This window comes from Nyctibius grandis, chromosome 25 (assembly GCF_013368605.1).
Source record: "Nyctibius grandis isolate bNycGra1 chromosome 25, bNycGra1.pri, whole genome shotgun sequence".
Classification (NCBI taxonomy): Eukaryota; Metazoa; Chordata; class Aves; order Nyctibiiformes; family Nyctibiidae; genus Nyctibius; species Nyctibius grandis.
In genome coordinates, this window is record NC_090682.1 from 6,657,931 (window position 1) to 6,682,640 (window position 24,710).

Here is a 24,710-nt window from a genome sequence, read left to right on the forward strand (position 1 = left end):
ATAAGGGAAGCCCGGCCCCACACGGGACCCCATACCAGGAGCCCCTGCCCCACACGGGACCCCACAGGGGAAGCCCTGTCGCAAGGGGGGGGTCCCCACCCTCCAGGGGACCCCCAGCTCCGCGGGGCAGCGGCCAGCCCCAGGGGCCGGGCAGGGACAGCCGCCCCCCGCCCCGAGCAGCCCCCCAGGTCACACCGACGCTGCCCGAGCCCCTCTGAGGGGACATGGACCCATCCCACCCCCCAAGCCCCCAGCCCAGGGAGGGGGCAGGAGGAGCGGGGTCTCCCCAGCCCCGCAGCCGTGTCTGCCCCTGCGGCGGCAGCGTCAGGTGGGTTTACATTGAGCTCCCCACTCAGTCCCCTCCAAAAGGGCTCTGTGGCCGTTCTATCGCGTTTTACGTGTGTGTGGTCGGGTGTTTGGGTTGTAAACCCCCCGCCGAAACAGCTCAGCCCCACGTCATCTCGTGGAAAGCCATTTTCTAGGCTTGGACCGACCTGCCGGACCCCTGCGGCCGCTCCCCCCCGTTCCCTGCGGGACAAACGAGGCCGGAGCTGCTGCTGTTGTGCACTTTATTCCTACGGGCCCTCTCCCCGAGGATCCCAAAGCACCTTCAGACAGTCTGAGCGTCGTTTCCAGGTGAGGGTGGTGACGCTGGCGGCAGATGTGCGTTCCCTGCTCCTTTCAGGGCTATTAAAGATAAATCCCTCAGTAACCAGACACAAGCTGACGTCCTGTCGAGGGCCACACCACCCGTCCCTTCACCTGCAGAGCGCTGCTTACAGACCTGAGCTCTGCACGGCGAGAGGGGAGGACAGACAGACACACAGAAGCCCCCCAACAGCCAGGAGAAGAACAGGCACCTGCCCTGGGGTCGGTTTGGCAGCTGGGTGCGTGGGGCAGCACCTCCAGGGCCCCGCAGAGAGGGAACACCACGAGTCACCAACACAGGGAGGGGAAGACGCGGGTGCCGGGGCACACACACACACACGCTGCGACACAGTGGGGTGAAACATTGACGTTTATATCGCGATATGCACTAACAGAGTGAGCGCTACCAGCCGATGCATTTTTGCCAAAGCAGAATCACATCTCGTGTCCCGGGGAAGGCTGGGGGCAGCGAGCGGCGAGAGGGCAGTGCCTGCAGGCAGGCGGGCAGGGCGGGCAGCGCGGGGGTCCGGGCGTTCCTCCTCACAGCTCCCATCCTGCGGCCATCGTCCTGTCCCCCCATGTCACGAGACTCTTTCTGTCCTTCCACATCTTTTGTTTTTCTCTCTGCTGCAATCAGTGTGAAATGGGCAGTGCTCAGGCAGACGAGATAGCAGGCTTGGGCACGGAGCTCCCTAATGCCATCGGGCTCTTTACGGGAGGAAAAAGCCCCCCGGGGCCGGTTCTTTCCCAGCCAACCCTTAACAGGGACGTGGTCCCCGCTGGCTGGGCAGGGGCAGCTCAGCCCCAACTCCAAGGGACACTGGTCGCCTGGAGCTGGAACTGAAGCTCTTCTACATCTGTGATGAGGTGCCTGGTCAGAGCATACAGCACGGAGCACGGCACCCCAGCACGCCAAGCCAAAGCAGAGCCAGCCCCACCACGCTGCAGAGGGCTCGGGGGCCTGCCAAGCCTCCCGTCCACTCGGCACCCGGCCAAGGGGGCCCAACCCACAGCTGAGCACGGGTGAGGAGCGGAGGAGCCAGAGCTTTCTGCTGGAGAGCACGCTCCTGGGGAGCACCTCGAGCCAAACGCAGCAGCAGCGGGCAGGGGAGCGGGGCTGCAGATGAAACTAGCACACTGCCTTGTCACACCAGCCTGGAAAGCTCCCAGGGAGCAGAACGTGCTTCATCCCATCTCCCTAAGGGGTGCCTCAGGGGGGATAAGCCCTTTCCCCAGGAATCCTCCTCTGCAGCGGATTTTAACGCTTGATTTTGCACTCTCCCTTGCCCTTCACCCTTCCTTCATCTGCGTGTGGATCACACACACTGGAAACAAAACACACACGACGCATGCAGTCCAGGCAGGAATCCTGCTCGGACCAAACCTACAGGAGGGGATGCAGTGGGGACAGTAAAGCCTTCCTCGACGCTGGGGTGCAGCCTGCGTTACACACCCGCACCCTTTGTGACAAAAGGTGCCGGTGTAGTTCTCTGCTCAGCTCGGGCTCTGCCTTTCGGGTCCAAACCAGTTTCCTTCTGAAAAGAGCGCCCTTCCTGTTTAAACCAAAGGCTGCTCTCGTGTGATCAGCAGCAGACTACAACCAGCCCTCGGAACAAACCCACCCCAAATCCCACCTAGTCGCAGCCCTGTGGGAGGGCCCCCACCCCTACAGCTCCCTTGGCCAGAGGTGAGCAGCATCCAGGGCAGGAAAAGCGACGCCTCCACTTCACTTCTACTGTAAGAGGCTGTAGTTGCTCACGTAAAATGTTTATACAGGTAAAACAGAAGCGATAAAGAAATATACACCTCGGGATCTGAGAGGCTTCAGTGATTGAGGCCTCGCAGACGGGGGCTACTCATACAGGTTTCCTTTAGGAAAAAGGATGCAACAGCCACACTTAAAAAAAACAGAACAAGGAACAGCACTGCAGAGCGCATGGCACAGGCGCCTCGGAGGAACGACACGGCAGCTCCAGAGCAGCGAGGAAGCGGCTGCCGTGTGCTGTGTTCACTGGGGGATTAAAATCCTAAATGAGCAACTGCTAAAAGCCAGCGACACCCCACAGACAGGAGCAGCGGACAGGCCAGCCAGCAGCGCCTGAATGAGGCTGCCCAGGAAAGCCACGTGGGAGCAGAGGTGCCCGGCCAGTGGGCACGGTGAAATCCACACAAGACGAGCACCTGGGAGTGTTACACGAGCTTGGTTACCTGTTCCTTTACATGTCTGAATTCCAGTTTCATGCTGCTTCAGAAAGGAGTGAGAAAGCAACACCTGCCACTTAAAACCCCCCAGGAAAAAAAAAACCCAAACAAAACACCAAACAAACCGTAAAAGGTGGGACCGAGTTTGGAAAAATGCATCTGTTCTGGCGTTTGCAAGTGGAATGTGATTCGTGTTCACAGGCTAATACACAGAGCACGATCCCTACGGCCAGGAACGGCGGGCAGGAGCTGCGCGCGGGCTGCCGGAGACGGGCTACGGGGGTTCTAGGACAACCACAGAGCAACGAGACACGAGAGGGGCACACAGCGACAGTCCTGTTCGCAGCTTAAATGAGGAATGGTTTAAAAGTAAAACTCTTCTTCAGCTAACTTCCTCCCGCAGTAAAACCAACCAAGCCGGCCCTCGTATGGACAAGACCAGTTAACCATGAGCCTTCCCCCTCAAAACACTAGGGACGAACATCCGGTAACATTCTACAATGGAAAGTGCTTTAAGAAAGAAGGATTCTGTAGTGCCAGTGACAGAACTGATCTGATGGGCTGGATGATGCTGTCGACGCCGCCGGCGGCTGCTCAGGCCAGGGCAGCTCGCTTCTCCTCGGGGGTCTCCTCCAGCAGCTGCATGATCAGTTCGTGGAGGGGTTTGCAGATCTTGGCGTAGCCCCCCCCCGTCAGGTGCAGGAAATCAAACATGTCGTGGTACGAGATGGTGCCATCCGAGTGCACGAAGCCGGCGTCCACGTCCAGCAGCTGGACGTTGGGCAGCTTGGGGAGCGAGGCCTTCAGCAGGTGGTTCACCTGGGCGTTCTTCTGCCGCAGCGGGTTTGGCTTCTCTCCACGAGGTAGCAGGCCCTGGCACAAGGAGGAGGCAAAAAGAGCTCTGTGTGACTCTGACGGCGTAAGCATGCTTGCCTTCCCTCGCAATGCAGGCTGCTTTCGGGATTTCAGATGCCTGAGGGGGAACTCAGCCCTTGAATCAGGCTTTGCCCATTCAGACCCAATATGAAATGCAAGTGCAGGAGCCAGATGAGCTCTAAGCACAGCTGGCATGGCACCCGCTTGCTGTGTTATTTTTTTTCCTTAATCTATCAGTTCGTGCTCTCCGGGTGAGCTCTCAGCCGTGCTCTGAATGCCATCGCCCAGCTTCTCCACAGGAGAGGCCCTGGCTAACCTGCCAAGACAAGGAAGCCAGCCAGGGTTTCCCAGGCCAGCTCTGATCTGGGCACCTACTCTCCCCTCGCACGACGACTTCAACAGCATTTCTAAGTGGGACAGCCCTACGGCTAACGGGGAGGATCCCAGCCACCCCTGGAGGGGCTGAAAGGAGGACTCCTGCAGAGCCAAGGGGAGGCACGCGCAAAGCACAAGAGAGATGAAGCCACTGCCCACCCCGGCACCACCAGGAACTCCCAGTATCACAGTAGCACAGCACAGAGAGCACAGGGCTTCCTCCCAGCAGTTTGTTTTCTCAGTGCTGCGACAGACGTACCAGGACAATGACTTTGGCCTGCGGCTGCTGGGTGTTTATCAGGCGCACGATGGCCTCGATTCCACCTGCTACTTCTTCCGCTGTGTTTTCATGGTTATTTGTTCCAACCCAAACAACGATGACCTACAAGGAGAAAAAAAACGTTTGTGACTTTTTCAGAACAAGCTGTGACCGGCTTGCTGACCCTGAAAGCCCTGCACCAACGTCATCTGCGACCAGCGAGCTCCACGGAGAGTCAGGCTTAAGGCCAAACCCAGACCGTGACAGGTCTTCAGCTGTCAGTTACGCCGACTTCTGAAGAGCATCTCAGGAGCTTCTGCTGTGGCCCTCAGTACAGCTGAAGCACGGCCACTGGCCACCGCTCTCAGTGAAGAGAGCAGCTGTAGGTGCAGACTAGAATGCTGATTGTCACCACGCACCCCAAACACCTTTGCTAACTCATCCTCAAATTCTTCACCATCGCTTTCTAGGGGCCGAGAATGCACGTCAGGCCTGACACGCTGCACCTCCACGCTGCACCCAGCCCGGGTGAATCACAGCCCTGATCAACGTTTTTGCTAGGACTAGGAGGAGGCCTCCATTTCCCGCTGACACCTTCCAACTGGCACGTTCAGCAGCGCAGACCCCGTGTGTGAGCAGCACAGCTCTGCTCCCAAACGCTTCTGGTTCGGCCAAACACGCTTCAACACCTGACGCACGCTCAGTGCCAACGGTCGCTCACGCAAAAAGTTCAGGTAAGAGTAACAGCTCGCTCAGCTCGGCACCACCCGGCACAGAAGTGTCTCCTAAGTCAGCACAGGGCTGCCTGGTTTGCTTCTCTGCCGATACCTTCGGTTTAATGTTCTCCAGCTCCCCGTTCTTCAGTCTCCATAGGACATGTCCTGTGGTGTCTCCACCAATCCCAAAATTCAACGCATGAAGCGGTGAGAAGAGCTCTCGCCATATCTGCAATCAGAAATCAATTTGCTATCTCAGAGCAGCACCCTGACCATGAAAGAAAGACACAAGGCAGCCGCCACCACGGCGGAGCAGCAGAACTCTTCTTTGCCCCAGCAGCTTCAGGGAGAAGCCAGCGTGGCAGCGCCTACAGCACCCCAGGTGCCAGGGGTTAAACGGGCTCTGCCCACGCAGGATACCCCTACAGAGAATTCCACGGCCTGCCCTCGGGAGTTTGGATTCAAGGAACTGGCAAGGGGTTGTGCACGTGTGTCAGAACAGAGGCAGGCAGTAACGGCTTCAGCACAAAGCTGCAATGCCTTACAGAGCTAACCCAAGGCTTGGTACCAGCACTGGGACGGAAAGGAAGCAGGGCAGAACAAACCTGAGGGGTTGGCAGCAAAATCAGAATGGAGCAGGAGGAATGGTCAGGATTGCACGTGATCATCAGTTACTGGATTAGAGAGGGAAACACTCCCATTCCTCCCACCCCAGCGCCCTCCTGTCTTTAACAGTACCTCATACTGCTGTAGCAACTGCACCATGGAGTCGCCCACGAAGAGCACGTCGGGCTCCTTGTCTTTGCAGTCCAAGACAAATCTATTGTGCTGTTAAAAGAAAGAAGCAAGGTGAGCTCCAACCAACAGCTCCTCAGGAGAGAAAGGGATGGTGGCCCAACTGGTTCCCCCTGGTGCCGCCCATCTGTGCCATTTCCTCCAGCCCCCTTCACTGCCTTCACCCACGAAGGGCCGGACACTCCTCCCGGCTGCTTGACCCCAGCAACGACCTCGCTTCCAGCAAGAGCAGCACCTCGTCTACGCTACGTGCTGCACACACGTACGCCATGAGCCTGGCAGACGCCCATCCCGCTCAGCAATTACAGAACAGAGCCATTAACGGTTAGTCACCGCGTGTCCTCTGGCCCGCCCCTCCCAGCCGTACCTGGGACATCCACCTGTCGTCCCCCTGGATATCCTCGGCGGCGTGGGGCACCGCGGCCGGGTTGGAGTGCCCCTGGCTCATCCTGTTCCTGCGGAAAGAACAGTTTAGATGAGTCGCTTCCAGCGGCCATGGCAGCGTGCTGGCGCTGGGCAGGAGGCTGGCAGGACCCGCTGCGCTTCCCGGCGTTCACGAGGGACAATTCACACCTATTCCTACGCGTGGTGACTCCTGCCTGACCGCTAAATGCATCTTCTTCCACGCACGGCTGCCAGGCGGGCCCTGCAGGCCGTCCTCCTGCAGCCACCCCCCGACTGGACGTTTAGGCACGGGAGTATGACGTATGACAGCCCATCTCAGCGGGTGTCCTGCAGGAGCACACCTCGGCTCGCGAGGCTTTAACAGCATAATAATAACTGCTAATCACCCGAGGATCAGCCCCTCTTAGTACCAAGATACCCAGCTTACAACGGCCGAGCTCCGCGGTTCAGGCGGATTATCTGGCTTCAGGGGACAGCGCATCACGGGGGTGCTGATCCCGAAGGATCTCCCCGGGAAGAGCACGGGACGGCGGGCTGAGGCTTCCAGCTGCCGCCCCGGGCGAGGGCAGAGCCCAGCCCTGCCTCCCGGCGCCACGCACGCCCACAGTCCGCACCAGCCCCGGTCTAACCATGAACCGGGGCTGAGGCACCGGGCGACGGTGCCTTCTCTGGAGCAGGAGAGGTGACAAGGACGTGCCCCTCCCACCGGGCCCCCTCCCACCGGGACCCTCCCACCAGCAGCACCTGCACCCAGCCAGCAATCACCCCGGGCGGGGTTGATAAGGACGGCTTCCCGCCGCCGCCCCCGCCCTACGACGGGAGCTCCTCCTCCTCCGCCGCCGTTACGGCGCGGCCGCCGCCTCGGGCGGGGTCTCCCCGCTGTCAGAAGCGACCCGGCCGCCTCCTGCCGAGCTCCCCGCGGCCGGCCCTCCCAGCGATGGGGCGGAGGAGCCCCCCGCCCCACCCCGCCTCCACCGGAGCCCTGCGCTAGCTCCGCCGCGGGGCGCGGCCCGGGCCTCCTCGCTCCGCCCGCGGCGGATGGACCGGCGGCTGCCCCGGCGGGGCCGGGCCGGCCCCCGCGCCGCGCCCGGCCCCGGCCCCGCGCACTCACGGCGGCTGCGGCTCCCCCCGCGACTCCATGGCGCTCGGCCGGGCGCCTCCCTCCCCTCGGCCCGGGCTCGCACCGCGCCTGCGCAGCCGCCGCTTCCGCTTCCGCCGCCGCCGCCCGCCAACCGCCGCGCTCCCACCCCGCGCCGCTTCCGGCCGCGCTGCCGGAAGTCCCGCCCAGCGCTCCCGCCGCGCTGGCCTCTAGGCGGCGCCCGGCCGCGGCGGCCTCGCCATGACGTCATTCTCCGGGCCGTGACGTCCGTGGCGTCATTCTCCCGTCGGCGAGACGAGGTGAGGCGTGCCCGGGGCGGCGGGAGCGCCTCGGGGCCGGGGCTGGGCGGCCTCCCCGTCCCCCGCGAACCTCGGGGCGGGGGGGCGGTCCCTGACGGCCGGCGGCGCTGCCGGGTGAGGCCTGGCGAGCCCGGAGCGGCGTCAGGGCTGCGGCGTGACGCCGCCGCGCGCGGTCGGTGCCCGGAGGAGCGGAGTGTCGGGGGGCGCCGCTCCCCGGTTGCCTTGTCTCGTCGGTTCACTCTCCGCGCCACGCGGGGGCGCCCTCCCCGGCCCCGCCCCGCCGCCAATGCGGAGCGGCGGCGGGCGGTGACGCGCGGGTGCGTCACGGCGGCGCTGGCGTCACGGGGCCCGCCCCGCGGGGTTGCCATGGCAGCCGCCCGCCCTCCGCCCGCCCCCCCCGCCGATGAGCTCACGCGGTGCCGCAGCCCCGAGGGGGGGGGTTTGCTCCTCGCAACAAGATGGCGGCGGCGGCTGCAGCGGCGGCGGCGGCGAGCGGCGCGGGGGGGCCCCCTCCGGCCCCGCGGCTGCCCCCGGCCCCGCCGCCCCCGCGGCCCCCCGGGCCCGCCCGCATCGGCTACTACGAGATCGAGCGGACCATCGGCAAGGGCAACTTCGCCGTCGTCAAGCTGGCCACGCACCTGGTGACCCGGGCCAAGGTGAGCGGCCCGGTACGCGTGGGGCTGCCCGCCGCCCTCCTCTCCCCCGCTGCCGGCCCGGCGGCTCGGGCGGCGCGGAGGGGAGCGCTGCCTGGGGGCCGGCCGGGGCCCGCCGCAGCGCCCCGTGGCTCCGCTCTGCCCGCCGTGCGCTGCCCCCGCCGCCGCGGGCCGCGGAGCGTTCGGTTTCTGGCGTGGCCGTGGGGGGCTGAGCGCAGCGGCGAGTGGGGACGGAGCCAGGCCGCTGTCACCGGGCCCTCCACCTTGGCCACGGGCTGGGCGACCCCGCCGTGAGCTTCACTCGCCGCCTCCCGGAGCAGGACTTGGTGACGGGGGGTCCTGCGGCTAATTTGGTCTCCGTTTGTCTAATTTTACCTGGGTAAATATGGAGGTGGAGCAGCTGGGTGCTCTGCGAGCGCGGGGGTGCCGGCTGACGTAAAGGGCAGCACCGGCAGCCGCTTTAAAGAGGGCTTTGAGGAACGCTCCGAGTCTCGCAGGGCCACGCAGAAAACCCAAGGAGTAACGCGAGACAGGGCCTTACCGGGGGAGCGGGTCGAGCGCGCCGGTGTCCCCAGGTACGGGCTCCGTTCCCGGGTCGGCGGCCCCGTTAGCCCTTGGAATAGGGCAGGAGATCCGCGAGGAGCAAAAATATCGCTGCAGCGGTCGTGACTTCGTTACACCGTGCTCTTCGCTGCTGGCGGCAATACCGGAGTCTTCTCCAGAGACTGGCGCAGGGTGAAAATTGGGGTGGCAGCAGGAGCGGGGACGGGGAGGCAGCGGGGAGCGGGCAGGCCTGAGGTACATGCCATGTGCCTGCCCTGCTCTGGGCTGCCGTGGTGGCACCTTGGCAGCGCTGCAGGTGGAGGCCGTGAAGGCGGCTCTGCCTCGTGTGCGTTTCGGTGTCCCCTTGTAAATTCCAAGTTACTATATTGACATGTCCAAAGTTACTTTCGTTTGTTGAAACTCTGGCTTTTTGCCCAGATAGCCAAGTAAAATTAATTAAAAGCTTGTTAATTAACACCTCCTGGACAGTTCTTTTCAGAATTGGGTGGTATTTGCCTGTCTTGTATAAACTGACGTCGGTTTCTGTGCCCTCAAGTGCTAGATGGTACCATCTACCCTGCGCTTCAGCCGCTGCTGTTTTGGGCAGGGCCTGGCCACTGCTTTCCCCCTGGTACAGCTGGACTTTGCTCGGTGGTAAGTCCAGATGCTTCAACTGCAGGGTCCTCACCCTCTTGAGTAGAGATCAGTCCTGTCACCATGAGTTGCCTTCTTGTTTTCAGCGTCCTGTGTTGAGTCGAGGTTTCTTTCGAGTGGTGCTAGCTCTGAAGTTTGCAAAATACCGCAGCGGACACCGTCCTTTGCGTGGCAGTAGTTGATTTTTCTGAAGAACAGCAAAATGCACACAGATTTTTGTCTGGAAACCCTGTTCAACGCTGTCAGGGCCAAGGCTACACTTACACATTGTTTGTGGATGATGGAAGAGGGTGCTCAGCTTGAAAAGCTCCTGCTTTGCTAAACAGCAGTTTGCTGTGCAGGGGCTGAGGGGAGCTTGGTGGCTTCGGGAAGCAGCCCAGCCCTTTGGTGGGACAGCAGATTTGGTGGCCTGTGCCGTGGGGCGCAGGGGAGCGCGCGAGTCGCTTCGGTGGCGGGTTTGGGGCACTCACACGTTTCCCCGCGCTGCTGCGGGGAGGAGATGCAATCCCTCTGAACTCCGAGCGCTCCTGGGGGCCAGGGAAATACCTGTGCTGGAACAGCCACCATCTGTTGGGCTGTGCCTGGAAGGCTGAGCTGGGACGGCCTGGAGCTGAAACTTGACCTGGAAGCGTTCTCAGCTCGGAGGTCAGGTTTCCTTTCCAGCCCGAGCCAGCGAACGCCTCGGTTTTTGCCTGCAAACCCTGAGCGCTGGTATTTTGGCACTCCTCCTTTGCTGGGGGGGCTGTCGCTACTGACTCTGGGAGGGAAGTGGGGAGCTGCTTGTTCCAAGCTCTGGGACTCCTGAGGTTTGAGGGGAGGTGCTGATGTAAGACGTGTTGGAAAGGGCCAGTCCATACAGGAAGGGTTTTCTGAATGGCAGTGGGGATACCAAATAGTGCTGTGGGGAGCTTGTTTTGAGCACGGTAATACTTTTAGCAGCCTGACTTAATGGAAGTGCCTTAGAAGAAAGTAAAGCCTTGGCAGAACGGTCCCATTCAGGGATCTGAAAGAGCTCTTTGATCCTGAAAAGCAAACGTCACCCGATTGCCGAGTGTGCTGGCAGCCCCTTCCCGAGGTGATCTCTTCCAGTAGTAGCTGCACAGAGGAATCGGGCAGCGTTCAAATATAGCCACCAAATCCCTGCACAAACCTGACCCCGTGTCACATTCTCTTAGAGAAAAGCTGGTTTGCTCGTCACGGCCCCTCCTTGGGAGCTGCGCTCGTCTGATGTCCCGAGGGAATTCCAGCATGAACGCCTGTGTAGGCCTGAACAGATGTTGTACCCTCTCTTTTTGGGCCTTTTCAGGAGGGTAAAATTGATAACCAGGTAGGCTTGTGTTCATTGCTGCACCTGAATGTAACGGTGGGCTGTTGATGAGGGGTTGGAGTCTGTTTTCCTTTCCTGTGGACGTTTACCAGGTTGAGCGGACTTTGACATGACATCTGGAGATAACGGCGTGAGCATTCCTGGCCTGCGTCCCCTTCCCTAAAAAAGAAGAGCACGGAGCAGTTTGGTGCCTGTTCTCGCAGTAAAGGACCGGGGTTTTTGTGGCTGTTCTGAAACTGAGGGCTGTGTTCATTTGCAGAGAGGAGGGGAGCGTGTGCTGTGTGCGCCTGGCTCAGTGCTCCGGCACATACTGCTGCCACACGACATTGCAGTTCACATCTAACCGAATTTCACCAGTTGGATGTGGGGCAGCAGCGCTGGGGACGCAAACGAAAGGGAATGCTAATCATCCTAGAGGGCAGGAGGCCTGTATTCATAATTGTCTCTGCTGGAGCCGATGAAGTAGAGGGGAACAGTCGACAATTTACGTATTAACCAAGGCAGCAATTTACATTCAGTGCCCGGTTATGCAAAGCTGGAACCCGTGCTCTGTAAGAGAGCGCTGTTGTGATGGCTGGGCAGGAGCTGGAGCCGTGTCCCTGGCGAGGATGAATTGGGCACCTGCAGCGTATCTTGCTGCATCTCTCCTCTTCTGCTTCCTGCCTGCTGTCCCCGTGTCCTTTGTCTCTTCTCATCTTTCACAAGAAACCCTTGCTTGTTCCTGTTCTAGAAATCTTCCCAGTGACCTACTGAATGAATTGTTTTCCACACAATTCCCATTTTATAAGTCATCCGAGTGACTTCATGAGGGTTCCAGCTCTGTTCAGACACTGCAGTTGTTCTAATGCCACATTTTTTCATACGGGTTCATCAGTGAACGTTAACAGGGAGAACTTGACGAACACACTGTGGAGCACGTCCCCTGTGTCCCCGTGCTCTTTGGATGTGGTGTTTCAGCCTTCAGGAGCTGTTGGGGATGAGGTATCTTTGGGCAGGTGTGGAAGTTGCCCCTGTAGGAAAAGGAGTTGCCGCTGATGGGAGCGGAAGAGGAAAGGCTGTGACGCAGAAAGGGATCGGTGCCTCTTTCCTTGGTGAGTGTCTTGCAAAGGTCTTGTGAGTGCTGTGGAGCCCTAATTAGGGGTTTAGAGCCTGTATTCTCGTTTGTGTTTGAGGGAGGAGTTGCGTTCGGGGGAACCGAGGAAAGAGCAGCGTGTTGCTGGGAGACTGGGCTCCTCGGGTGTTACATACTTTCACAGGGAAGCGGTGGCTGAACTCCCTTTTCCCCGTGCACTCTCACTGGGTCATGTATCAGCCTTGTGCAATTGCTGCAGAAATCTGCTAACCCAAGCAGCTTGCCCCTTCTCGCTCTTGTCGAGATGATTGTGTAACCACTGTATGTTTGTCCCCATGAAAGTAAAGCTTTAGGAAGTTGCTCCAGCGTTGCCAGCAGAGTAGAAGTTGCGGTTTGTGGTGGAAGTTCTCCCTGGCTGAAGAGATTCTCGTGTGAATTGTGACTTCCCGTGTGAGCGTGATGGGCGCTGTCGTCTGTCAGTCCTGCTGTCGTCTGCACGATGTGAGCAAGGTGCTGCCTTCAGCAGAACATATGAGAGTAAGAGTTAAACTGATTCCAGTGTCTGCCTTCTGAGCTGGCCCTGGTTTAAGCAGCACAATTTGGAAATTCTCTAGTTAAGCCATTGTGCTCGTTATTACAGACAGGCCCTTTCTGCTGATCCCAGTCCAGGGGTTTAATATGCTGCATTAACACTTAAATGAAGAAACCGCTGAAGGCTGACTTCATTATTAGTCATTATGTCGCTTTTTCTAGTAGCTCCGACCCCAAGTCTCTGTAGTCGAGGCTAAACCTCACCCCCTCTCTTAAATGGCCATCAAAGGGGTTCCATGAAAAGGGAATTATGTGGCTTCAGCCAAGTTTCAAAGTAGTCGAATCATACTAGCCCACACAAACAAACTCCCACGCCCAGTGGAACTGACACGTTGTGCTCAAAAATAGCACAGCGCTTGCCTGCGTGTGCGGGGGGAGCTGAGCCGAGCTTTGCTCTGCTCGTTGGCACCGTTCAGAGGATGGGCAGGGGGTCCTGGGGCAGCCTGAGAGTCCGCTGCCGAGGTGGGTCTCGCTGGGAGCCCGTCGGCTTTCCCGTGACGTTCAGGGTCATACCTTGCTGGACATCCTCCTGAAGCGTTAATTCCTACGCAGCACGTGTCCTGGTTATGCTGAAATGTTACTGGTGCTTCTGGTTATCCCGGCGGCCTCTGCATCCAGCGTGGGGATTATTTTGATAACAGTCACCCTCCGCATTACACGTTATTGACAGCCCGACTGAATGTTTTCATTGTACTTCGGTATCTGCTCGGTGTTTGCCGCTTTCGTGTATGGTTTGGCAACGGGAAGCTCTGCCTTTGACTCTTAAAGTATCTGGTGCAGTTATAGTGCATTAATTATCGAGTTTTGAAGATTGTTTAGAAGAAAAGGAGTCTCTGTAGGGTATCAGCATGTGACTGCGGGCCCAGAGCTGGAGGCTAGAGTGGTTTGACAGAGCGCCAGGCGCAGGACGACTGTCAGCTCCATTAGGGGAACGCACGCCTTGGTGCTACTGGGAATAAGAGAGAATGTGGGGCTGCGGCAGCAGATTAAAGCGTGGCAATTAAAGTCTGGATTTGGAGGCTGCGTACGTCTGCTGCCTTTCAGCAAACAGATGGATGTTGCATGTCTCCTACCAATAACTTTTAAAATATGGCTAGTGCTGTTGGAAGTGGTTTTGGGATGAGACAGGCCCAGCGAAGTGCTTTCAAGGCCGAGAAAGCACACGTGGATTTCTGCAACAGAACGCAGGACAAGTTTCCTTAAGGTTTTTCCTTGCCTAAGCAAGTCTCTCCCAGCTTGTGCTCGCTCTTTGGCTGACTTGGCCTTTTAGCTGTATGGCTCCCTGGATAACACCTTCCTGTGTGTTATAATGAAAGTGAAGAAGTTGGGTGAAAAAATGCCTCTCATCATCTGTGTGTCTAAATTCTTACCAAGGTGTTCGTCCGTGCTTTCCTTTAGCAATGCCACTTGTCATTGCGTGTTTGCTTATCCTCTTCGCTGTCCCTTCAGGAAAGGTTTTATGCTTCCCTTTGCCTCGAGGCCTGGGGTAGCTGCTGCCTTGTAGGTGGAACCCTCCAGGCAGCTGCAGCCAAACTACTGAGCTACGTTACCAGCCGGTCCGTTGGCTGTCTGGACCTTGCAATGTCCGCTGGGTGGGCTTGTGCACTGCCTTCATAGAGGCACTGGTCTCTAACCTCGGCTGTAGTTACCTTTGCACTGAAATCATCAGTGCTGTAGGAAAAGGTTTGCCTTTTGGCCAGGTGCCCTAACAGCGTGGCCATGTTTCTGTGCTTCCTAAACAGTAGTAGCACTGGCAGCAGCTGAAGATGAAGAGTATTAGTCTGTACTTAGTCTCTCTGCTCTAGATGTGCTTGTAGGAAGTCCTTGGGCTGTAATCTTGCGAGTGGCTCTGTCAAGGTTATCAGCCAGACGGAGTGCGGCTGACGGACGGGGCTGCTGGCAGACGCACGGCATCTCCCGGCTGCCGCTGGCCCTGCCGCTCGCTGGAGCCCCGCGGGCTGCTGCAGGAGCTGCTCTGGCCTCTCCCTGCCTGGGAACAAGGAAAGGATAACGCGCTGCCTGATTTATGGGAGGTTTTCTCGTTACCAGGTGGCCAGAAGACAATGGTGTTCTTTTGCGGGAAGCTTCTATTGTACCTGGTACCTGCTGCATCCCCGAGGCTGGTAACAGCTGTAGCTGGTTTCAGCAGTTCTTGGGGGCGTAGGCCTTCCCCCGCTCCCCCCCAGTAAGACCTGTTATTATATTGCTTAGCTTGTGCTACTGTGTTTTTGCACATGTAAGCGTACCGTTAAAGTGGAATCATTACTCAGTAGCTGCTAAGGAGTATGTTCTGAGCCATACAAAGCCCATCTATGTTCTTGCGTCTCAAGCCCTTGGACACAGCGAGGCGGTTGTCAGTTATACAGGAACTGTTTGTTTTCGAGCACAATCTCATTGGAAACCAATAAAAATCATTCTGATTCATTCTGTGTGCAAGGATTTTAATATTGGACTTCCACGGAGGTTGTTTTTCACCTGAGCTGCTTTGGGAAGGGTAAGATAAAAAAACAAAGACTTTTCCTTTCTGCTGGTTAGTTCAGCTGCTTTATGTTGTTAGAAACAAAAAGCAGAGTTGGTGGAGAAGGGAATCGCGGTGGCTGCCTCCCCGAGCCTGCTGTGCCGTGGGTGTTGTGTGCGCTGCCCTGGCAGAGCTGCGGGGCCTGTGCGTGTCCCCCTGCAGCTGAGGGGAAACCTAGGCTTAGTCAGAACCAAACACTGACTCTCTTCCAGCCAGGTTGAGGCTCCCATTGCACAGTAAAAAGACAAGTGCAGGCTGACGATGGGTATTTTCCCCCTTTGTAGGCGCTTCTGCAGTTTGAGTCATTTGCTAGACAATGTGGGCCCTGATCTCTGCTTGGTTGTCTGTGTGCACACGCTGTTGGTCCCAGTTTGGTGCCGCAGACAGAACTGGATCAGTGTCTTTGCTTACTGTTGACCACTGAGGCAGCTGGGTGTGTAGTTGGTTCCTTCATGTGGGCTCAAAGGAAAATACGGTGGTTCAGGAGTTGCAGTATGGCACTTAAGACAAGGGTGGGATGCAGCTTCTAATTATGAGGGTCATCAAATTGTCTAGTTCCTTTCGGTAGGTTTTCAGAGCCCTGAAAAACCTGTGAGTTGTCCCCCACTGGTGGGTTCCCTGCAGAAGCACACCCTTTAGCCCATCTGTGTCACTGGCAGTGGTCACTCTTGTGTGCTCTGCCCCGAATCCGATGACGGCAAGACAAGCAGTTCTGAAAAAATGTTTCTGAAGACGTGCTGGTGGAGCCTGTGGAACGACATCAGGTTCGTACCAAGATTGTCTTTGGGAAAACTTGAGCTGAGAATCTTGGAGCTGCTTGAGAACATCGGGAAACCCGTCGTCCTTCGTGTGCAAATGCTGTTTGCTTTTTCTCAGGACATGAGGTTAGTGGGTGACTCCTGCAAGAGACCGTAGAAGCACAAGTCCTAAGACTTGTTTTTGCAACCAAAATCAAGACAGGCATGCGTATTTTTCTTCTAGAGCAGCGTTTTTGGATGACAGTCACATTTCTTGACCTTTGTAGGGCTTAATTTAAAGGCAGATGGGTTTAGGATGCATGACAAACTCTTTGAAAGTGTATCAAATCTTGTGTGTCCTGAGAAAACATGAATGGCTTACCTGAGCCATCCTGATATAGGTGAGGCAAGAGGTTTAATTTGAGAGGTGTAACTAAAGTTGCCTTGAAAAATGGTGTTGGCAGAGTGACCAGGCAAGGACAGCACGTGGCCAAATCCGTTCATCGTGTGTGTGGGTGGAGATGGGGTTCCTTGGCACCGTGCTGATAAGCAGCGAGGTGCAAAGCATCAGGAGTTTGTAGTTCAGCAGGAAATTAGTGGGAAACCTAGATGTGTCAGAGCTTTCACCATGGCAACCAACAGCGCGGCGAGACAAAAGCAGGTCAGCTCTGCACGGAGCGAGGCGGGAGCCTTCGCCAGGCTGCGTGCGAGCGTGTCTGCAAAACCTGCCCCTTAACTCCTGGGCAAGGAGAGCTGCCTTCCAGTAAGGGGCTGGTAAGGGGGCGATGAACTTCAGGATCTGGCTTTGGGGATTGGAAGTGAGTTCTGCTGATCTTGTTCTGGCTCCACCAAAGCATCTGACTTGCTTTTTAAAGGCTACAGTGGATGGGAATGTTCTATAAACTCTGAACGTCATTCGGATTGTTTACCTGTCCTTGATGATTGTTTGTAAATAACAGAGCAGTTCTAAGGCTACTTCGTGTGACACTGCCCCGTTTAGTTGCTTAACTCTTAGGCTCTTGCTCTTGGGTTTGTAAACAGGCCAGGGGTTGCACTGGGGCCGGATCGCTCTCTGCTGGCATGCCATCAATTTGTTCATCTGTCTTCTCACTCTGTGCGTTCCAGCGTTTGGAGCTCGTCAGTGAGGTCAGCAAGAAAAGCCTCGAGCAGCACTGACATCATCAGTGACACGTGGAAGAGCTGTCTCTGCTTCTGCCCCCCTGCCAGCGTCTCTGCACACAGCTTCTCCCTGTGTGGTTTGGCCATCCCTGGCCAGGCCCCAGCTCGTGGTGGAATAAACGGCAGCGGGCTCCGAACAGTGCTGCCGCTGCTCAGAAGTTTTCCTCGTAATTGAGCGGGGTATTAAAAGGTTTATGGTTTACAGTTACAGGCACTGCTCTGGCCGGAGGAGCATCGAAATTGATACAGCAATTACTGCCGGGCCCGTCACGGGTTGTGGCTCTCGCATGCTCCGTGAGACAGAAGTGGCAGTCTCTGGAGGAGTGCCACGAGCGGGGTGGCTGTGGGCTTGCTCGGAGCCCGCCGCTGCTCTGGCTCGGGAGGAGCAGGCGCCGAGGTGCCGGGCAGGCAGTCCTGCCTCCGCCTGCCGTGAGCCCTTCGGAGGGTGAGCAAAGACATTACAGCCAGTGTTGGTTTCACAGAGCACAAGTATTAAAAGAAAAAAAGCAACTTTAGAGGTGCTGTGACAGCAATAGTATGTTGTAAAATTTTCTTGTTCCTGTCACCTTCCCTTTGAATTTGTCGTCAAGGCAAGAACTGCAGCTGAAGCAGGGCTTTTGTCTTTACCACGCTGCTTTTTACCAGTCTGCTTTACATTGTCTACCTTTTAGTCTCATAGCATTAGAATCGACTTATCTGCTTCCCTGTAGATACCAGTCTTTCTCCAAACGTGGTTTGCAGTCACATTTCATAAATACAGACACATACACTGGGTCGAAAGCCTCTCTTTCAGGGCTGCCTTGGAGCTGCACGGCGAGCGCTGCCACGTGCCGTGCCTGGAGCAGCCGGGCTGCGTCCTGGTGCGCCGTGAGCGGTGCCCAGGTCTGGGCGTCTCGCGGGGAGACGCGCTTCCGGGCGGGTTTGCATGCCGAGCCCTGAGTCAGCAGTTTGGGCTTTGTGTGGTAGGGTGCCCTGGCTTGTTGGCGTGAGTCACCACTCAACCAGTCACAGAGCAAACGCGCCCGTCCAAACAAGAGGCGCCCTGCAGAGGCACCCAGCAGGCTGTGTCAAAGCCAGTTACGTGTCTCCGAGGTGAGCAGCAAAACACAGTTTTCAGACTCTCCTGCGCTACTAATCCATGGCTCGAGTCAGAACAGTTCATGGTGCGTGACTTCAGTGAGGCAGCTGTTGGGCACACCAACGGGCACGTGTCCTGACCCCCTGCGCAAAGCAGCGTGCCCTACACCTGGCCGAGGGCATCCCGAGCAGGGGCACCTCCGTCCAGGGCCCGCCTGGGGCTCCAGGCTGGGGGCAGCCTCTGTCACCACTAGAAACCTGTATGGGAAAAGCCTGATCATCCCGGCTGTGGCCTGCGTCCTGCCGCAGTCTTACCCTGTCTGCTTTTGCGTTATTCCTCCCCAAAACGCCCTCCCAGGCTGCAGACAGGCTGCTGGACGCCCGCTGCTCTTTTTGGGTCTCTGGCTGTTGTTCCTGTGCCGAGTGAGTAAGCGTTAACCAGCCGCCTGTCCTCTGGCTCCACCACCCAGTAGAAAGTGTTGTGGTGCCGCTGTTTTGGTTTTGGGTAGTGTTTTCCTTTATGATGGGCTCCTTTGTCCTTGGGCTTCTCGCCTTGGCGTCGCTGGCTGTCGGAGCGTTCACCTTGGCAGCGGGAGGGCAGCCACAGCGCGGGGGCAGGTGCAGCCCAAGGACGGGGCTGCCGTACCTCGTTGGGTCTGGCAGGGGCCGTGCCGAAAACTCAAGGTCAGGTGGGCTGCAGCTGGTGCTGCCTGGGGGTCCCCGGGCTGCGGGGGCTAGGTGGTTACATGGCTGAGGGAAGGTTTTACGGCTGGTGAGAGGCTGGGAAGAGAATTCTGCCCTGCTCTGATGCAAAGGTGCGAAGGAACTCTCGCTGGCAAGGGCCTGGCGGTCGAGCCCCCGGGTGTTGGTGACCCGTTGGGTCTAGGTGCTGCTGGCCCTGAGCAAGGGCCCATTCTGCCTTTGAGTGAGAACCGTCCTGCTTGCAAATGGGAGCAAGTGTGTCCAGGTGCAGGCTGGGCTGCCACGGTAAAAACTACCCCTCTGCCATGCAGCGCCCATTTCAGGCGACGTCCCCTTTGGATTTGTGGTGTGACCTCTCACGTTTTGACTTTGAGCTCGTGTTATGGGAATCCTGCAGTGGAGTTCATTTCCCTCGTTGTTGGCAATTGTGAGCCCAGTGTGTACAGGATTTAATGCAAGAGCTTCCTATTGACGATGCTCTCGGAGTAGCTGGTGTTTATGAAGTGAGGGATTTCCAGCTTTGTTTTCCTTCTCTCTCCAGTGCAGAGTAAACTCCTGGAACGGAATTTCTCATTTTCCGACCGCTTGAAAGTAGCGGTTGGATTCTGTTGCTGTTGGTTCCAACCCACGGGCCGAAGGGAAGACTGAGCTCTGTGTATTTTAGACATTTCTAAAGCTGTATGAGGTGTAAGTCCTCTGAGAACGGATGGAATATGGGTGACAAAAGGTGAGTGAATGGGAAACAGTGAAATCTGGAGCTGAATGCTCGCGGCTTGGCTCAGTGTGCGACAGCGCCGATAGCGGGAAGGTCTTGACCCAAGGACAGGCTCTGCTTTGGATTCTAGCTGGAAGAGAAATTCAGGTGGTAGGGGAAGAGGAGGAAGAAAGGAACAAAAATAAGTCCATCCTTGCTGTTTGGTCTGTGCGTGTTGTAACGCAGTCTGTACAGCATGGGCAGTGCTCTGCTGCTGTCCTGTGTGCTCGGACTCGTGTCTTGGTTTCCTAATTCCCATGCTGGGAGAGCGCTGCAAAAAGCTTTCTGCGGAATGAAGGACTTGGATCTGTTGAGCTCCTATCAGGCTGGTGTGTACAAAGTACCTTTTCATAACATTGCCAAGGCAGTTCTGCCTGGGTGAGTGACAGTGGGGGCCTCTCTTCGCACGGCTGGGCTTTGTTCCAAAGTATTCCGGCCTCCTGCACGCGTATGAGAATGTTTTTTAAAAAAATAAATCCGTAAGCATCTTCTGGTGGTACTGCTGTCGTTGCTCTGCCAGGAGTTTTTAGAAGTTACAGCGTAAGTGGTTCCCTCGTTGTGTCTTGTCCAGCGATGTGTCTCACGATGCCCCTCGAATTAATGCCAAAAGCAGGGGTTGGAAGTCAGGCTGACCGACTCCTTTGGCAACCAGCTCAAGCTCAGCAGGAGCAGGTACGAGATACTCGGTGCTATTCAGGCTGAGAGTGCCGGAGAAATATCTAGCACATAGGTGATACTTGTGATCTTTAAAGCACTTCATAAACATCGGCTAATCCCACGGTGCAGGCCTGGGTTGGCAACCTGTCTGGCTTCCCTGGAGAGAACTGAGGGCTGAAGGACTACGTGAAGTTGCAGCACGAGGCTGTGGTAGAGCTTGAATTCCAATTTGATATATTTTTTTTTAAGTATAATTCAACTACTAGATGTGCTGCTGCTGTAACCTGTGCACGTGCACTGTGTGCGCTTCCCTCCTACCTGGAGCTAGCGTGAGTACGAACAGCCGGCAGGATGCCGTCAGATGTCAGCAGTTTGGTGTCTGGGAGGCGGTTGGCTGCCAGCTTTTGAGTAACTCCTGAGGAGAAGGTGCCTGACGTAAGAATGAGCTTGTTTGCTGGCAGGGACACAAGCCAGCCTTCGCTTCACGGACTCCACGATGGATGCTTGCTAGTGCCTTTGGAGTCACGCTGCTCTCAGCCTCGGAAGATTCCTGGTTACCCAAGGCTGCAGGTGCGACCACGGGACACATGGAGTCTCAGCCTGAGGTTTCATTTGAGTAAGAGTTACAGCCCAAGTTCCTGTAGCTCTAACTGCGCAGCTGTGATGTGTGTGTGTACCAATTCACGTAGGTTGGCATTTTGTCTTTCAGCAAGCTGCCGTGTGCACCTGCGATGCACTTGAGATCCACATTTGATAAAAAGCAAATTAGAAGTCAGAAGTCTAATTAGAAGTCATTGGGGAACTGTTCTGAAACCACTAACGTAGGTTTGGAGAACCTGTCCTTCATTTCCCGTGTCTGTGGAACACATTTTCTCCAGTGAATGGTTATTGTATGCAATGCAAAGGACGGGTCAGCAGCAAGGTCACGGGAAACTTCTTTTTACCCAGGTAGCAGCTAGGAGCCGGGCTCAGGCACAGCAGCGTGTTCTGCTGTAGCTCTGGGAACACTTGGAGGGGATTGCTGGTCTGGGGGTCCTTTGATCTCTGCGGTGGTTTTTGATTGTCTGTGTCTCTTCCAATTGCCAACCGGCAAGGTCCGATAATTGCACACAAGTGTTGCATTACTGCTGCTTTAAGATGAGCTTCGTTCAGAAAATACCCATTTCCTCTTTGATCACCTTTCTTTCCTTCCCTGCCTTTGGTGGTAAGGTATGGTAGTGAAAAAGCTAAAACCCGAATTAATATCAAACCTCCAAAACTGAGGCATTTGGGGCTTAAAGCTACGCTGTCCTTACAGCACAGTTTCATTTTCATCTTCCTTTGAAAGAGTCAGGATTCCTTGTGTGCCATCCAACTTGCTTCTGTTTCAAAGAAGAATTGTTTGACAGAGATTGGGTGTCAAGAATGTGTTGTAAGTGGAAACAATTTTGCTTCTGTAGCTTCTAAGGATACTTGCAGTGAGGCGCGTTCCATGTAACAGTTTGAATCCTGCCTGAAGTTCATGACTTCTTTTTGTCCGGGTGGAAGGTGTGGGTGAGGAGAGCGCCAGGGTAGCGTTGCCAAGGCTGGGTAGCTTTCCCATCTAGGAACTGCTGTTGATTCCTGTAAAGGAAATTTCCTAAGTGCTCAGTTGAAACTGATGGTTTCCCATAGTAGGCAACCTTGCTGTTCCTGTCCTGTTCTCTCCGTATAACCTGCACTGCTTTGATGAAGTGTTAGTGGGCAACTCGCTGGGGATCTCTGGAAGGCAGCAGTGCTACATCCAATACCGGGCTGTGCTGTGGCCACGAGGGAGGCGATTTGGCTGGGAAGATGCTTATTGCAGCGATAAATCTTTTATAAATGCGGTGGCCCATAGCGGTAGGTGTCCAAGCTGACGAGCCCTGCGCTTGGTTTTTCCAGAGAGCCTCAGGTTATCCCAAGAGCCTCCTGTTGCGTGGGAAATGATGTGTGATGTCTGAGGAGCCCAGCTGTCGTGGCTGGCCAGGAAGAGTCAGGTAGCGAGGTGGCTCTGTGTTCACTTAATGCTTTGGACGGCGTCTTGCCCTGGCAGTGGGAGCAGGGGGGTGGCAGGGATCCTGTGCAACGACGGTCTGTGTGTCTGCTGGTTTCCTTCTGATCCCACCTGGATACGAGGGCGTGTTGAGCTGCTGGTGATCTGCCACTTCTCTTTGTGGCTAGGTAATGACTGACTTGCAGTTAGGCTTCCTTGGTCTCTAACGTATTACATTTTCCAGAGGTAGTGGAGCCATAGGCTTGAAAACTTGGAGAGGGAAAACTGCTTACTGTTTTATAAGCTCCTAAATCCCCAAGCTTTTTGTTGTATTCATCTTGCTGATTTTGTTATCTTCATTTCTTCCCTATACAACTAGGCTGAAGGAAACGTGCTGCAGAAGTACCTCATCCTGATGGATTGAATAAATGTGGTGGCCAGCTTGGCAGATAGTTTCATTAAAGTAGTAGCCGTGGGGAAGTTTGCTTAGCAGTAGCTTTGAGTTAACTCCAAGATCAGTGGCTTTCTCCAAAGTGATGAGCACCTGGGTAGTTCCAGCTGGTGTCAGCCACTGAACTGGACTCCTGTAGCTCGTCAAGCTGCCCTGTCATTCCCTCATTTTTGGGTTGTTGGTGAGATGCTCTGAAAACCCCGGTCAGTGCCTGGGCTGAAGCTGCAGAGGCAGCACCTCGGGGTTCGTTGTGCTTGGATCAAAAAGGTAACCGGCGAAGCCTTCTGCCATGGGGGAATCAGCAAAGCAGCTGCGCAGGCTCTCAAGGTACAGGAGTGTTGTTAACTCAAGGGTGGAAAAAGTAAAGGATTTCTTTGACTTCCAGAGTTGGAGAGCGCCAAGTCAGTATTTCAGAAGTTACTTGAAACTGAAGCTGAGAGACTTGCCTTCAAACCAGAGAAGCAGCTGGCTTTCTGCCAAGCGCCTGAGCGGCGGGACGTGCGGAGGAAGGAGGCGTTCGGCAACAGAAACCCGAGCAATACCTGTGTGCTTGTTGGACAGAGGTCTCTGGCTCCTGGTGAGATGCTTGGACTGGAGGGAGATGGAACTGGTGGTGCGAGGCGGGTGGAGTTTCATCTCGCTCCAAATGTCTTGCCCTAAATCTTAAAACTTCACCCGTAAGACAGTACTTCTCAATGTACCTGTTTATTCTCCTGTTTGGTTATTCAAAAGCTGGCTCTTAAGGGTTTCCTCTCCTCTCACAAGTCCCCTTAAGCAAAATGCTGTTGCCTGGCTGTGATTTGCTACGAGGAGAAAAACTGAATACTTCTGCTCTTGAACAGCTTGGCCCTTTTTTCTTCAGCGTCCTGCTCTTGGGGAAGAGCAAATCTACGCGCAGGGCAGGCGAGCGTGCTTTGGGAGCGTTGTCCAACTCGGAGCTTGCGAGTGGTTCCTTAGCTGCAGCCCAGGTCATCCGTCGTGGGTGAACGCTGGTACCCCGCGGGTGAGGGGAAGGGAGATGGGAAATCACATTTACTGTGATACCAGAGACGAGCCGTCTCCTCGAGCCTTGGGGCAGCCGTGACTCCGGCTTCTGAGGGTGCCATAATCACTGAGCTGCAGGCTAGTAAGGGAGGGGATGCGCTGCCTCTCATGTTGAAACTGGGGTACTGTGTAGGAAGGAACGTAAGATTTGTATCATCAAAGAGCAAAAGCAAGCGGGAACATGATTCTGTAGCCTAGTGAGGAGGGAACTCCCCTGGGAGGGGATGGGCATCGGTTTCCATCGGCGCTCCGGGGACTGTTTATGTATTTTGTGTTGAGAATTGCTGGATAAAGCACATCTAGAGCTGCCGTCTCACTAAGAAGCCAGTGAGTTTCTGAGGAGTAATTGGAGGGTGTGCTGGGATGGCTAACTGTATTTCACCGCCATTGGGGCTTGCTGCACTTCTCTTTACACTCTCATTTTTAGGACAGGGACCTTGGTTAGTTACAGCTGACTGCAGTCTGCTGAGTGACTATAGCTTAGTGAATTAATGCATCCCCACTGCAAGTACTAACCAGCCCCAGGAGTGCTACCGGCCTTCTGCGAGGAAAGTACAACGTGTTTGACCTCCTGAGACAACCAAAGGTGTAAAGATAATGTAGTGTGTTAGACAGCTTTTACCAGGAGATAAGGTAGTTATCAGGAGCTACGAGCTGACGAAGAAGCAGTTTGGTTTAGATCTCATGATTAAGAACCTTCCTTTCACTTCTGACTTGCTACTTGGGTATCTAAATTGCTTAATGAGAAAGAGAGAGTAATATGAAAAAGTAGCAAGGTAGGAAGCGTGGTTTCCAGTAAAGCTTAAACCACAAGGAGTTTATCAGAATCTTGAGGGACGGGGATCCTGCTATGTATGTATTAGTAAAGAAAGTGAAAAGGGGAGGCACAGCTCAGAAGACGGAGTATCTTTTAATTTTTAGGGCATGGGTTTGTAAAAGGTGGCGAAAGGTAAGGCAGTCGATCACTCAGTGAGGTGTGCAGAACTAACTGCTGGCTTGCTATCAGGAGCAGAAGCTACAAGGGCGTTGTTGCATAAAACAAGCCTAGTCCTGTAATGTTTTGTTTAGATAAAAGATACAAAGA

At 55.9% G+C, this 24,710-nt stretch overlaps 2 protein-coding genes across 7 annotated transcripts in view; one reads left to right on the forward strand and one right to left on the reverse strand.

Annotated features, from left to right (window-relative positions):
• Window positions 1-3,338: 3,338 nt before the first annotated feature.
• On the reverse strand, window positions 3,339-7,884 carry PAFAH1B2 (platelet activating factor acetylhydrolase 1b catalytic subunit 2). Of its 2 annotated transcripts, none has more exons than XM_068418429.1 (6): window positions 7,745-7,884; window positions 6,239-6,326; window positions 5,815-5,904; window positions 5,189-5,305; window positions 4,361-4,483; window positions 3,339-3,723 (listed from the first exon to the last, which is right to left on the reverse strand). In XM_068418429.1, the coding sequence occupies exons 2-6, from the start codon at window positions 6,317-6,319 to the stop codon at window positions 3,445-3,447; spliced, it is 690 nt and encodes a 229-aa protein (XP_068274530.1). In that variant the 5' UTR covers window positions 6,320-6,326; window positions 7,745-7,884; the 3' UTR covers window positions 3,339-3,444. The 2 variants fall into 2 exon arrangements, with proteins under 2 accessions (XP_068274530.1, XP_068274529.1); XM_068418428.1 differs by lacking the exon at window positions 7,745-7,884 and adding an exon at window positions 7,388-7,479.
• SIK3 (SIK family kinase 3) overlaps window positions 7,626-24,710 on the forward strand; it is a 69,825-nt gene continuing 52,740 nt past the window's right edge. For 4 of the 5 annotated variants that reach the window (XM_068418422.1, XM_068418425.1, XM_068418424.1 and 1 more), the window contains exon 1: window positions 8,066-8,330. In XM_068418422.1, coding sequence (XP_068274523.1) covers window positions 8,133-8,330 — 198 coding nt within the window. In that variant the 5' untranslated portion in view covers window positions 8,066-8,132. Of the gene's footprint in view, window positions 7,675-8,065; window positions 8,331-24,710 lie in introns of those variants that run through there. The other variant, XM_068418427.1, reaches the window with a different exon arrangement.

What these genes read in the sequence shown, in the direction of transcription:
- PAFAH1B2 (XM_068418428.1), bottom strand. Translation starts at nt 7,416, where the DNA reads ATGGAGTCGCGGGGGGAGCCGCAGCCGCC. An exon ending in ACGACAGGTGGATGTCCCAG is followed by an intron (nt 5,905 to 6,238) that starts GTACGGCTGGGA and finishes TTCTTTTAACAG; the next exon opens with CACAATAGATTTGTCTTGGA. An exon ending in AGGCCAAAGTCATTGTCCTG is followed by an intron (nt 3,724 to 4,360) that starts GTACGTCTGTCG and finishes TCCTTGTGCCAG; the next exon opens with GGCCTGCTACCTCGTGGAGA.